Source organism: Mauremys mutica, chromosome 24 (assembly GCF_020497125.1).
Source record: "Mauremys mutica isolate MM-2020 ecotype Southern chromosome 24, ASM2049712v1, whole genome shotgun sequence".
In the NCBI taxonomy this organism is placed as follows: Eukaryota; Metazoa; Chordata; order Testudines; family Geoemydidae; genus Mauremys; species Mauremys mutica.
In genome coordinates this window covers 6,522,844-6,536,835 of record NC_059095.1, presented here as the reverse complement: position 1 = coordinate 6,536,835, position 13,992 = coordinate 6,522,844, and the positions used below count along the sequence as shown (strand labels likewise).

The following is a 13,992-nucleotide window of genomic DNA, read 5'->3' as shown; positions in this document are numbered from 1 at the left end:
CAAATGCGAAAAATCGAGACGGGGTGGGGGGTAATAGGAGCCTATATAAGAAAAAGACCCCAAAATCGGGACTGTCCCTATAAAATCAGGCCATCTGGTCACCCTACCAGTGACCCAGCTGTCTCCCAGTCCCCTGAATCATCCCATCCCCTATTTGGGCAGCTGTACCTAGGAGAATTCATGGAGGTTATACACAGTGAAACCTGTGAAAGAAAACACTCAGTAAACTGCCACCTGCCTAAAGAGTATTTCCAAAACACACTAAGGATCATTCTGCTCCCCGCCCCCCCCCCAACTAGTGATCAGATAGCGATGGGTACTAAATACAAAACCTCGAGATAGAGAGAGATTTAACGGGCCAATTTTATTTAAACAGCTGATTTTTGTCAGTCCTTTTAGTAGTCACTCAAATCAGATTTTGCTGTAGTTTCTTTCCGGGGACCCCAGCTGCTAATGTAATCTGGTTAAAAAACCAAAACAGATCACCAGTTACTAATTCTTAGCCTAGGTGGAAGTCAATTGTAGTTTGCCTGAGTCAAAAACTTAAGCCTTGACCCCTTTAATGAATTTAGTCTCCCACCATCCCTGTGAGAGGTCCCCATTTTAAAGAGGGGGAATCTAAAACACGACCCGATAATCTGGGTTTGTAAGGGGTCCAGGATATATAAAGCAGCAGGAGATCACTTCTCATGCACCAGCCACACAATGGGTATTATAAAGCCCTCAGGGTCAGCTCAGCCAGCCACAGAACTGATTAGCCCAACAATCCGGCTGCTGTCATTGTGCCTGCTGTGGGTATCGCGTGTTGTGGAGCTTGAGCCATCCAAGCGGCAGAGGTGACCTCTCTGCACTGAGACGGGGAGATAGGAAACAGCTTTATTTATTTATTGGTCACTTTCTCGTGTGCCTTTGCAGCTGGAGGAATAAGTCACGCTGTATAGGAAGAGTGCCTTGATAAATAGTTAATGGAGGGTTAATAGCAGCTTTCATAAATGGTTAATCAACTGTTATAGATTGTTATAGAGTCCAATAGGTTACCGACAAGCACAGTTTAGAACCATCTTTAACACCTTCTGCAGATGGGCTTATAACTATCTAGAATGCGTATGACTGGCACATGCTTGTAACAGCTAGTGATCACTTCCTAGTCCTATATATACACGGAACCCTAATAGCAAGTGTGACTGAGAAAGGGTGCCAAATCCAGGGAAATCTCTCCCCCCCCCCCGCCCCCACCCAACCTGCCTGCTTCAGTCCTGACCTGGAGGGACCCTCCCGACTCTCGTGTAAGTGGGGAGCTCCGTTTCACGGACCCATTGGTAGTGTAGCCTAGTGGACAGGGCAGCAGATTGGGACTCAGGAGATCTGGATTCTATTCCTGACTCTGCTGCTAGCTGAGCTTGGACAAGCTGCTTTCCCTCTCGGTGGCTTACTTCCCCCGTCTATGAAATGGGGATAATGGGACTGGCCTTTGTGAAGTGCTTTGGGGTCCATGGCAAAAGGAGGTAACTGTTATTATCACTCATTGGCTACTCTGCTGATAATACCACCAAAGAGGCCAACAGTGACGGGGGTCTTTTTGCCTGGTTGCTAGGAAATGGGTGAGAGCCTCCCAGGGCATCGAAACAGACCCACACTTGGTCTTCGCAGAGTGGTTGCTGTTTTGTTATTTTTGCAGTTAAGAAAATGGATGAGTGATTAATGGTTTCATCCCTGTAGGACGTGGTACAAGTTCATTGTCATGCCTTGAGTGCATGGCTGTGACTACACGGTGTGCCCCAACCACTGAGAACATACCGGTGACCCCACGGATGAAACTCCAAAGCCCCCTCCTGCAAAAGCCAGCCCTCCACCTGAGCGAACAGAAAATCTTCCTCAGCTGTAGCAGTGTAGAGCCTACGAAACACAGGTAGGCAGTTCTGATTGTACCCTGTAGAGGGCAGTGATGCACCAGTCAGACAGAGAGCATCTGTATTATTATCGAGGGCCCCTCTGTTTGCATTACAGGGCTCCCTCTTCACAGATCCTTTTGAAGTGAAGCTGAGAGTTCTGTTCTCACAGCCCTGATCCAGATCCAGAGCTGTTCCTGAGACACCCTGTCATACAAACATGGGCAGCCTTGACGCTCACGCACTTTTCACCTGCTGGATTTGCCAACGATTCAAAATGACACCACTTACCGTGGCACAGAAAAGAACTCAGAGCATCAAACAATCAACAGTAACCAGACCCTCCCCTCTCGCTTCTGGAGCACAGATCCCCCAGCATCAGCCCACTACTGGGTGGGATCAGAACTGCCCAACCGCAAGTCATGTGCCCTAGACTGCTATGGGCTAAATGGAGATTCTCTCCTTTACTGCAAGCAGGGGAGGAGGAATGTCTGTTGGAAAAAGAGAATCTGAGCTCTATTCCTGCCCAGCTGTGTGTGTGTGAAGAAGATTTGCAACCATCAGAGGAGGGAGGCTCTGGCACAGCCTCCCAGTAGGGTAGTGGGGGTGAACAACCTGACTAGTTTAAAAGTGAGCTTGGTAAGTTTTTGAACAGGATTATAGGAAGGGGTTGCCTGCAATAATTGGGACTGGGCCCAGTGTCCTTTGTTCCAGTCCTTTGTCCCCTGAAAGAGCAGACTGAGTGTGGCTATGCAGCTGGGGGGCCACCCACCTTCCAGGTGCCTGGGCCCCAGAACTGCCACTCCACGGAGCTTTTGAACCCTATATTAGGCCTGATCTACATTAGAAAATTACGTTGGCTTAACTACATCACTCAGAGGTGTGAAAAACCCACAGCCCCGGGAGAAGTAGCAATGCCAGCCTAACCCGCAATGTAGACAGCCCTAGGTTGATGGAAGAATTCTTCCACCGACCTAGCTACCGTCTCTTGGGGAGGTGGATTACCTGAACCTCTCTCATCCACATAAGTAGTGTCTACACTGAAGCGCTACAGCAGCACAGCTATAGCATTTCAAGTGTAGACGCGCTCTTAGAGAACTGGTCTGAAATCAGCCCGCTGAAACCCAATAAAGCCAAGTAAAAAAGTGCTTCATTTGAGAAGGGGGAAAAAAATCGAATGCACAGTTACCAAATAGGAAATAACCGTCTAGGTGGTCCTGCTGCTGAAATCGATCTGGGGGTTACAGTGGATCACAAAGAGCAGATGAGTCAACAGTGTGATGTGGTTATGAAAAGGGTTGCATATAAGACACAAGAGGCAGTTGTCCCGTTCTGGACACCGCCCTTTGAGAAAGATGTGGACAAATTGGAGAATGTCCTGAGGAGAGCAACAAAAGTGATCAAAGGTTTAGAAACCCCGACCTATAAGGAAAGGTTAAAAAAAAACACCTGGGCACGTTTAGTCTTGAAAAAAGAAGACTGAGGGAGCAGCTGCTAACAGTCTTCAGATGTTAAAGGTTGTAGGAAGGCCGGTGATCAATTATTCTCCATGTCTGAAGGTAGGAAAAGAAGTAACGGGCTTAATCTGATTCTGCAGCAAGGGAGATTTAGGTTAGATCTTAGGAGAAGCTTTCTAACGCTAAGGGTAGTTAAGCTCTGGAACAAAGAGGTTGTGGAATCCCCGTCATGGGAGGTTTTTAAGAGCAGGTTGGACAAATGGTCTAGATTTACTTGGTCCTGCCTCAGCGTAGGGCTGCTGGAGGTGATGACTTCTCACGGTCCCTTCCAGCCTGACGGTTCAATGATTCTAGACCAAACCCACAAGGGGGCACCAAAGGCCACTCAGCCTCAAAGTTGAAAATTTAGGCTCTCTGACATGCTGAGGAATATGATGGACGGAGGTTCCTCTCCTGCCCTTACAATCCACATGGTGGGTTTGACTCCTCAGCCAAAGGCCAGATCTGAGCAGCACCTCAAGGGAGGTGGGGTGGGAACAGCAGTGCTGCCAGCTTGGTGTCCCGCCCCTCCAAGTTTCAGGTGCTGGTTCTTCAAAGCGCAACTCACGAAGCCATCACGTGGTTTGCACGGGAAGCCGTAAAACCACCCCAGATTTCCCCGTATGATCCCTGGGTTTTGGTGACCCTTTCCAGAGCTCCAAGTTTGCAACAGAAGCCAGAACCAGGTGAGTTTTAGGTGGTTTGGCTGGGAACTTTGTGTTAACTCAGGACCAGACCCACCCAAGGGCTTTCTCAGATCAATTCACAATGGGATAATCCCTTGTCCTTCTATAGCCCTGGGCACTGAAGGATTTGTCCCATGAAAGGCCATCTCGTCTAATGGTGAGAGGCTGTCAGGAGTCCTGGGTTCCAGTCCCTGCTCTGCCACTAATACTCTGTGTGACCTTAAATTTAGCGCCTCTCTCAATGCCTCAGTTTCTCTGTAGAATGGGGTTTAATACTTCTCTGCGGCGCAGGGGGCTTGTGAGGCTTAACTAATGCCGCAGATGAAAGACATTAGGGAAAGGTAGGGTAGGGTAGCTCCTTCATGTTCTGCATCGGGGGTGCTTCATAAATACATGAATGTGTTATTGCAGGAGGGATTATTCTTTGTACAACAGTAGCACCTCTAGAATCCAGTGGAGATCAGGTTCTCATTGCACTGAGCACTGTGCAGACACATAAGGGATGGTCTCAGCCAAAAACAGCTTGCAACCTAAATAGAGAAGACAAACAAAGGGTGGGAGAAAGGAAGGCGTATGATCCCCATTTTACAGATGGGAAACCGAGGCCCAGAGAGAGTCAGGAGTGTCTTTTCCAAAGGACCCAGCACTGGCCTAAGATGAGTTAGATGGATGCTAAATGTTTCTGAAGATACCCCCTAGAGCCCATTTTCAGATGGGCTCAGCGCTCATTTAGGCACCAAAAGAAGTGATCCCATTTTCAAAAGCAAGTTGAGCACCAAATTCTTTGAAAAACCTGCCCATAGACATCACAGGGGGAGCCTGGAGGTGGTAGTGGAGGGGGGTTGAAAACCCTGCCTCTCCTGAGGGTGCTGGAAAATCTGCCCAGGAAATCTTTGAAAAAATTTGCCCTCCCCTCCCCTAGGTGACTTGCCCAAGGTGACACGGGAAGTCAGTGGCACCTTTTGCCAGCACTGAATTCACTTCCCCCTACTACGTCAGAACCTCTCCTGTGGGATGTGCTGTTCAACTGATGAGAGGAGAACGGAAGGAGGTGTTGCCAAACGAGTGACTTTCTTGTCAAAAAGGTTTATTGCAGAAGAAGTGGACTTACAAAACCCCTGCTCCTGCCCAGCTGGAGTCTCTTGAGAGCAGCCCTCAGAGCTGTGTATCAAGTCACACGCAAGGAGGAGACCCTGCTTTTCATGCTACAGTGATGTTCACCAGGAACTTGGCCTTCTTTGGCAGTGGAGATGCTCTCAGCCTCTATGGTCGAGCAAGGTTAGCTGGTTCCTCTTTCATTTGCAACAGGGAATGGAAAATAAGAAAGACAGTTCTCCCCCAAAGAAATGCATCCCCCCGCCCTTGCACATTGCTTCTCATAGTAGCTACAAGAAGGCACAGTTCCACCTTGCTTTGCTGGAGCAATGCAGAACAGAGCTCTCTGCCCACTAGTACCACACCAGAGCCTTGTTTTCCTCCCCCATCAGCACCAAACACCCCCCGTGGCATCCCTCAGCATGTCTGCTTGGCATGGTGGACCCCTGCTGCATGCAGCCAGCCAGGGCCCCCGGCATCTCTCCTGTAGCCCGCTCCAGCCCTCCATGCCCCTCTGCCACAGCCATCCTGAGCTAGTGCGCCCAAGCAAGCCCCACGACAGCCGTCAAGCACTGCCAAAGCCCCCTGAGACCCAGCCACCCCGACCACCCCCCTTCCAGCATCGCCACCTGCTTTGGATCTGCCCACCCATTCAGCACGGTCGTACGGCCGTTACGCCCACCCGACGCTGCCAGGGCCACCCCACCTGTCCAGCCTTGTTGCATTCCTGCCACAGCCAGCCACAAGGGCCACCGGCTCTGCCGTTCCCATGCGGAGTGACGACACATGCCCACCCTTTGCTGCCACACTGCCTAGCACTGCCGCGCCCCTGCCAGCTGCGTCCTGTGATGCTGTATCCATGTGGCAACACCCTTCCCCTGCCACAGGTACCAGCAAGGCCCCAGCTGAACCATCAGGGCCAGAGTCCCAGGTGATGGCCGAATGGGCAGAGAGACGCCCACAGGCTTAGAGGAGAGAGCACTAGTATGCCACGCTCAATGGGCCAGTCAAGACACCAAGGCAGCCGGGAGGCTAATGCAATCTCAGACTTCCTCACTGTTATAAGGCTCAAGCCTGGGAGTAGGAGTCAGGACTCCTGGGTTCAATCCCTAGCTTTGACCCTAGGGCCTCAGTGTCCCCTCTGTAGGTTGGGGACTGGCCTATTGGGAGATTAAATTCATACCTGAGCAAATCTTGTATTGCTTCTTTCAGGCAAATTCCCATTGACTTCGGGGGGGCGTTGAGTAGAGTCCTCAGGATTGGGCCCATAAATGCCTCTCTCTTTGCTGGGAATCCTCGCCCTACACAATGTATGGCAGGGTTTGGGGCACAGATTCACACGCACACACCCCCGGACCCTTGGTGCAATGGTGTAAGTTGCCTGTTGCAAAACCCTGTTTGCAAAGGGTTCCTGGAAAGATGCCACGTTGCGCTCGCTGTCCCTGCCATACCAGGTTGGAGAGGAAGGGGAAATGGAGCCGCATCCCTAAGGGCCTGACCCAAAGCCCCTGGAAGTCCCGGGGAGTAAGTGCCCTGCCCGGCCGGCGCAGTTCCGCACCCGGAGCCAGCTCCTCCGCCCTGACCAGGGCTAGCCCTTCGCCACGGGGAGAGCTGAGTGGGTGCCAGGCTGGCTGACGTGCTGGAAGAGTGCCCGACCTCCCGAAAGGGCCCGCCCCAAGCTGGACCTTTCAAGTGACAGCTGCACCCACCCCCTGGATCGGTGCCATCCAGCGTGGCGGGCAGCCCATCCAGCCTGGAACACTGTCAGGCTCCTAATTGCAGACGTACCCTATGCCGTGGACCAGAGACACAGCAGGCCTGTAAGCCACTGCTGTCAGGGCTGTGACACATGCACCGTGTGCCCTGGCACAGCACCTGGCACGCAGGAATGGAGTCAGGCCAGTGGTTGCAGCTATGCCCCCACTGGGGGTGGTCAACCCTGTCCCACTCGCAGATTCACTGGCTGCACCTAAGCGGCTGATCCATTTCATTCCAACGCCCGGCCAGGTCGGCCGGGCTCTCGCTGCGGGGCTGCATCGGCCTGGCGAGCCGGGGATGGGAATCGCTGGACGGCTTCGCTCCCCAGGGGTCGAACGCCCACGGTTCATCAGCTGCATCGCAGGGAGGGAGAGTCGCCGCTCGCCACAATCTGCGAGCAAGCAAGCTGCCCCTCCGCCCGGGGGCGGCACATTGTGCACCAGAGCCTGGAGCAGTGCCCACCCCATAACCGTGGGCACAGCCTACACCCAGACGCAGCGTCCAGCCCAGAACTCCATGCACACCCCAGACACACTGAAACAAGAGCCCGGCCGGTACTTGCTGACACATGCATTGGAAGAGGAATGACTTTGCCTCAGTCACATACAGCAGCCCTGAGCTCACTTCCCTGCTCAGCCTTAGGCTGTGCTGAACCCAAGTCCTAGGGGTGTCATATTCCTTCCGGCACCGGATCCACCAACATCCAGTTCTCTGCAGTCGTCTCTTTTATCCCCCCCCACCCCACCCTCTTCTAAAAGCAAGTGCCCAGTGTCTGGGATCAGGATGTATGGGTGGCCATGCCTAGTGGTTAGAGCAGCTGGAGTCAGAGGCCAGACCCAAGGGTCACAGCTGGAGTCAAAGCCCAGGATCGGAATCAGATTCAGCAGCCGGGAATCCGAGCCGAGGGTCAGAACCAGGTTATCTGGAGGGATGGAGGGAGGGCAGGCAGGGCAGAAGCCGTGGGAAATGTTTTGAGCAGCCAGCAAAATTTCCGCTGCTGCTTCTGGGCTTAAGAGCAAGCCTGCTAGCTTCTTCAGTCAATCAGGGCCACCTGTTCCCATGAGGCTATCAGGAGCCCGAGCGGGAGCAGCTGCCGGACCTTACTCCTGACAGCCAGTCCCGGCCATGAGGGCAAGTCCCCATGGGCAGGCCCCCTCCTGGAGCCTGCCACCGTCCCCTCAGTTACTGGTAAGGTTGCTCATCATGCTGGAGTTGCTGGAGAGAGGCTCCCTAGGCCGAGCCCGGGGGTTGAGCGCCACGGAGCGGCGGAAGCTCTCGCGAGTCCGCAGGGAGCTCTCGGTGGAGGATCCCGAGTTGATATCGGCCATGAGCAAGCAGTCCCCGGGCCCATGGAGCCCGAGGCGGATGCAGCAGCAGCAGAGGAAGCACAGCACGGCCCGGCGCACCTCCAGGCTGCGGAAGGAGTAGATGAGGGGGTTGATGGCTGAGTTGAGCAATGCCAGGGCCAGGGCCCAGTCCATGCCCTGCAGGGGCTTGCAGGTCTGGGACTCGCAGAAGACGTCGAGGAGCAGCAAGGCGAAGAGCGGGCTCCAGCAGAGAATGAAGGCCCCCAGGATCATCAGGACGGTCTTGAGCAGCCGCAGGGACCGGTTGCGGCTGTGGCGGGTGATGGCCTGCTGGGAGCTGGCCCGGACCAGGTGGTAGATGGAGGCGTAGAGGCCGATGATGCCCAGCAGGATCATACTGAACATGACCACGCAGAAGAGGACGTAGTTCTTGGAGTAGAGGGGCAGGAGCGTGGAGCAGCTGGGGAAGTCGCACAGGCAGTTCCAGCCCAGCAGGGGCAGCATCCCAATGAGGACGGCCAAGGCCCAGCAGGAGACGATGAGACTGCGCAGGCGTAAGGTCTTGCTGGCCTCGTTCTCGGCAATGGGTCTCACCATGGTGCTGTAGCGCTCGACGGCCGTCACCAGCAGGCTGAAGGTGGAGGCGGCCAGGGCGATGAAGAGGACGCCCTCCCGGAGGAACCACAGCTCCGGCGTCAGCTGGAAGGTCCTGCTGCCCGACAGGCAGAGGTTGCAGATATAGGCCACCCCGGCCAGCAGGTCGCTCACCGTGATGCTGGCGATGCAGGAGTAGACCCACCGGCGGGCACGCAGGCTCTTCACGATGGCTATCAGCACCAGCAGGTTCTCCACCACGATGAGGCAGCTAACGGTGATGAAGGCCACCTTGAGGAGGCCCATCCTGTCCTCCTGGGGCCGCCGTCGGCCCAGCTTCCCCGTGTAATTGTAGTGCTGCAGGATGAGGTTGATGTTCTGCCTGGCTGCCAGCTGCAGACAGGAGTCCACGCTGTTCAGCAGGCTGACCCTGGCCTCGGGGATGTCAGTTAGGAGAGGAGGGGGAGAGGGATCTACTGACCGGCTTAGCCCTGGAGCAAGCATCTTCTGAGGAACCGGCAAGCCCTGAGGAAGAGCAAAGCCCAGAGCTAGAGAAAGCACAAAGACAAGCCAGCCGATGGAGCAGAGGTCAGAGCCGGGATTCTGCAAGAGAGTAAACATGAGATGTTTTGAAATGCTCATAATTGTGAGGGCATGATAGTGAAAGCTTCCTGTTGTTCAGGAGGGTTTCCTGTTGTGAGTGAAGGCATCACCCCTGCCCAGTTCAGCTGAAATCATTTCTCAGCAGTGAGGGCTGGGCTAATCTCCGCTGGTTCATTGGTAAATGGGACCACAGGCTGATGGAACATGAATGTAGCAATAACCCGGCTTTTCTGCTTCTACAGCTGGCTTGATGGCGACTCGAGCTAACTGATTGGATGGGGTTGCTCCGGGCTGACTGGAAGCTCCTTAGCCAAGGGGGAGCAGTGCCATTCCTGCGCCTACACAAAGGCCTTTACTTTGGGATCTCAGCGTTGCTGTGAAAGTATTCCCAACGCCTGGCCTTGCATGGCGAGCTTGTTCCCTAATCTCCAGCCTCCCTCGGCCACCAGTGCCCGGGCACCCTCCTTGCATCCCTCAAGGAGAGGCCCTCCAGTCTCCAGCCCGGCCCTCCGGTCTCCGGTACATTAGCGCAACATGCTTCTTTGCACACAGACACGTGGAGGTGCAGAGCCCTTTGAAGGCTGAACTAGCCGTGGGCATCTGCAGGTCTCGGGCTAGGACTGAGCCCAGAGTCTGCTGGAAAACCTTGTATTAATACGTAGCACTAGGGTGACCAGATGTCCCAATTTTATAGGGACAGTCCTGATATTTGGGGCTTTTTCTTATATAGTCACCTATTACCCCCGACCCCCGTCCCGATTTTTCACACTTGCTGTCTGATCACCTACTTAGCCCTGACATTGTCCCTTCCATCTGAGGATCTGAAAGCACCTTACGAAGATAAGTCACTTCACCCCCATTTGACAGGCAGAGAAACTCAGGAACAGAAAGGGGCTGTGGCTTGCCCGAGGTCCCACAGGGCGCCGGGGCAGAGCCAAGAGTAGAACCCAGGAGTCCTGGCCACATTGCAAAGCTGGTATTAATGACTGACCTGCTTTCAAAGCCAAGGAATGTCTGGATCAGGAACAACCCCCCACCTCTCACCACCCACTGTCCCCGTTAAGCTCTGGCTGGACTCACCTGTCAGGGAGGGGCCGGAGGCTCTGCTGCCTAGCCTGGATCCTGCACTGGTCCGTCAGCAGGAGACCCTGGCAGAGGTAGCAGTGAGGGCTGCTCGTGCAGGGTAAGTGGCACTTGTACCTCGCAGAAGAAAGAAAAGGGGAAGTTGCAACACGCCTTAAACTAACCACATTTTTTGCAGGATGGACCCACCCAACACAGCTGAGAGGTGGGTGGAGGAAGCTTGAAACGATCGAGGGCACCTTTGAGTTCAGCTACAAGGCAGAAGCGGCCTCCCTGGTCTCCCCTGGTGCTCATGTTCCTGGAGCTCTTGACGACATGCCGGGGGGTGAGGGGGTTAGCTGGTCTCCAGACTCCAGGGGAAGAACAGCAGCATCTCCCCACGGGCAGCAAGGGCCGCTCTTGCCTGCGAGCAATGGACCAAGGTGCAGAGGCTGTTGGCGGAGATGCACCCACGGCGGGAGACATCCGAGGCGCAAGAGGAGAACAAAAAGCTCCCCATGCTGCAGGGATGGTGGCGGCTTCTGCAGGGCCCAGTGCAAAGTTACAGGGGCAGGGCCCTGTCCGGTTCTCTGCACTCCCTGCTCCTGGGCACCCGCATCGCCCTCCTGCCACCCTGCAGACCTCCCATTCCCACCCCACCCTCACGATGCACCTACCCCCACCCACACCACACCCTCTCGCCAGTCCCTGTGTGGACAAGACAGCCAGGAGGTGGAGCTGAAGCCCGAGCATGGGGCAGGGAAGTTCGGGAGTTCACCCCATGCCGTACTAGTGCTGGATTCGGACGGGGCCGTGGGGCGGGGCAGCTCCGGTGTCTGCATGGTCCAGGGAAGAGCGAGGTTCTCAGCATGGGCTGAAAGGCAGCAATGTCCCGGCACCAGGAGTGGGGGGGTGTCTCTCCCCACGTCGGAGGAGTTCTGCCAGAGTAATGCCTGCGGGATCAGGCCTGTCACAAGTAGTAAGCGGCATGGGCAGGGTCTGCCTTGGGGTCCCCTGAGCTAGAAGAGAACCAGGACCCAGGTGCCCTGATCGTAAAGGGGATTCTTTGCGGAGGTCGCTGGTCACAAATAAGACTATTGGTCATGTGCTGAGAGTCAGGCACTGCCTAAGCACCTTGCTGAATCACGCTCAGCTGGGGGCGCTCGCCTGCTTACGGTCAACACGCCCAGTGGCTGAGCGGTCCCGGTGCTGAGAGCCGCAGAATCCCGCTGGCACCAGCAGGTGGGCAGGAGAATGGAGATGGCAATCGCTGTGCCTCCATCCTGCTGGGGCGGAGGTGCAGGCCACATGCTGCCCCTGGCAGGTACCACTGGCCGCAGCAAAATCACAGCCCTCCCTTAAGGAAGAGAGGCATATCTCACCCGGCTTTGTGCCCAGACTGACTCTGCTGGCACCTTTCCTGCCAAGGCCCTGAGCCTGCAAGCAGGCCCAGGAAACTCTCCCACTCCGTGCCGTTCCAACACGACACGCCGACGGGAACGGAGTCCCAAGCATTAGAAGGGTGTGTGCAAGGGGCTGTCCCATCAGGGACCCATTCGCTCCCACTGGGGCTTTCTGCAGGCAAATGGACTGAACTCAGCTGGGCCCTTCTCACACTGCTTGCTCAGTACGGACTGATTTGCATCGCACTCTTCTCAGTCACTGACTCACAGCTGTGCCACCTGGCCCCCTGCACCTCTGAGAAGGGAAACCCCCTCACATCGAGGCCAACCAGGGGCTCCTGTGTTCCTACTTCGCTGCTTCTGCCTCCCGCAAGCTTGCAAGTAAATCCCGCTCTTGGCACTAGGAGGTGCCGTTCCCGCCTACCTCCCTGAGCAAGGAGAAGCTGATGAGACAGCTGAGAATAGAACCTCACCAAGGAAATGGTGTTGTAAAAATGTATAGTTTTAAAAACTGGGGGTGGGAAGGGCGGTAGTTAAGATGCTCGTGAAAAGTGCTGGATTGGATCTGTCTACAATCGATGGACACGTTATCCATCTGTCACTCAATCATCAACGTTACATGGATTACAGTCTGGCTCCTGACAGATCCCCAAACGGGGAATCGTTGTGGAATGGGTCGATTTCTAGTGGGATCCCACGGGGAACAGTTCTTGGCCTTCTGCTATTTAATACTTTTGTCAATGACCTGGCAGGAAACATACAGTGGTGCCTAATCAAGTTTATGCGTGTTGCAGAGATTGGGGGAGTGGGAAATCACTGACACAGACAATCTGAATCGCTCTGTAAGCAGGAGCGCAGGCAAACAACGCGTGTTTTGATATGGCCAAAGCTAAGATCAGACACTTAGGAACAAAGACCATCACCCACACTTACAGGATGGGGGACTCTGTCCTGAGAAGCAGTGACTTGAAAAGATGTGGGAGTCCCGGTAGCTACTCAGCTGAACATGAGCACCCAGTGCGATCCAGTGGCCAAAAGGGCTAATGCAATCCTTGGGTGCATAAACAAGGGAATATCACGTATTTGTAGAGAGGTTATTACCTTAGTATTTGGCACCGGTGTGATCGCTGCTGGAATACTATGTCCAGTTCCAGTGTCCAGAATTCAAGACTGATGTTGATCAACTGAAGATGGTTCTGCAAAGATTCAGGAGAATGATTAAAGACCTGGAACCCAGGCCTTGTAGCGGGAGATCAATCTATTTAGTTATCAAAGAGAAATGTAAGGGATGACTTGAGCCGTCTATAAATACCTACATGTGGACCAGAAATTTCATAATAGTGGGCCCCTCAGTCTAGCCTGCAAAGGTTTAATAAGATCTAGTGGCTAGAAATGGACACTAGAAAAATTCAGACTAGAAATAAGGTGCCAGTTTTTACTAGCGTGGGTAATTAACCTTTAGAAGAACTTACCAAGGGCTGTGATGGATTCTCCATGACAGGACATTTTAAAATCATAGTTGGATGTTTTTCTAAAAGATCTGCCCGAGTTCAGCCACACACTCAGCTGTTGCACTTGAAACACGAGTTAATTCAGGGAAGTCCTATGGCCTGCGTTGTGCTGGAGATCAGACTGGATGATCCCTTCTGATCTGAAAAAAAATATCTATGGATCTGTGAACATACAAATCTAACTATCTGTCCATCACCGGCATACATATTCCACTGGCTGGCTGGGCCTTTAGAAAGTCGCTCATCACTGTGGCATCTGCCTATCCTGGGGAATGGAGCCCTCCGTCGACCCACAGTGGCAGGGCAAGCTTCCCCATGTCAGCGGGCGCCAGTCCTGGCCTCTGAACATACAGTCTTCGCCCCGTGTGAGGTGGCTGACAAATTAGTTCCATTTATGATGGTTTGTCTGAATGGGGCCCCGGGCAATTTAAAAATTTTTAAAGCAATCTAAAAAGACCCAGAGGCTCCCAGCTGCCACCAGCACAGCGAGGCTAAAGCAGGTTTCCTGCCCACCCTCGCTCTGCGCCGCTCCCGGAAGTGGCTGGTTCGTCCCTGCAGCCCCTGGGGGGAACAGGGGGTCTCCGTGTG

At 54.2% G+C, this 13,992-nt stretch overlaps 1 protein-coding gene across 3 annotated transcripts; it reads right to left on the bottom strand.

The window, feature by feature from the left end:
- Positions 1–5,141: 5,141 nt before the first annotated feature.
- S1PR4 (sphingosine-1-phosphate receptor 4) lies at positions 5,142–13,581 on the bottom strand. Of its 3 annotated transcripts, XM_044999023.1 has the most exons (4): positions 13,366–13,581; positions 12,995–13,089; positions 10,509–10,628; positions 5,142–9,428 (listed from the first exon to the last, which is right to left on the bottom strand). In XM_044999023.1, exon 4 carries the CDS (start codon positions 9,327–9,329, stop codon positions 8,103–8,105), a length of 1,227 nt encoding a protein of 408 aa, XP_044854958.1. In that variant the 5' UTR covers positions 9,330–9,428; positions 10,509–10,628; positions 12,995–13,089; positions 13,366–13,581; the 3' UTR covers positions 5,142–8,102. The 3 variants fall into 3 exon arrangements, with proteins under 3 accessions (XP_044854958.1, XP_044854957.1, XP_044854959.1); XM_044999022.1 differs by lacking the exons at positions 12,995–13,089; positions 13,366–13,581 and having other exon boundaries at positions 10,509–10,717; XM_044999024.1 differs by lacking the exons at positions 10,509–10,628; positions 12,995–13,089; positions 13,366–13,581 and having other exon boundaries at positions 5,142–9,182; positions 9,307–9,335.
- Positions 13,582–13,992: the final 411 nt, after the last annotated feature.

Coding starts and splice junctions, on each gene's coding strand:
- S1PR4 (XM_044999023.1), bottom strand. CDS start 9,329: ATGCTTGCTCCAGGGCTAAGCCGGTCAGTAGATCCCTCTCCCCCTCCT.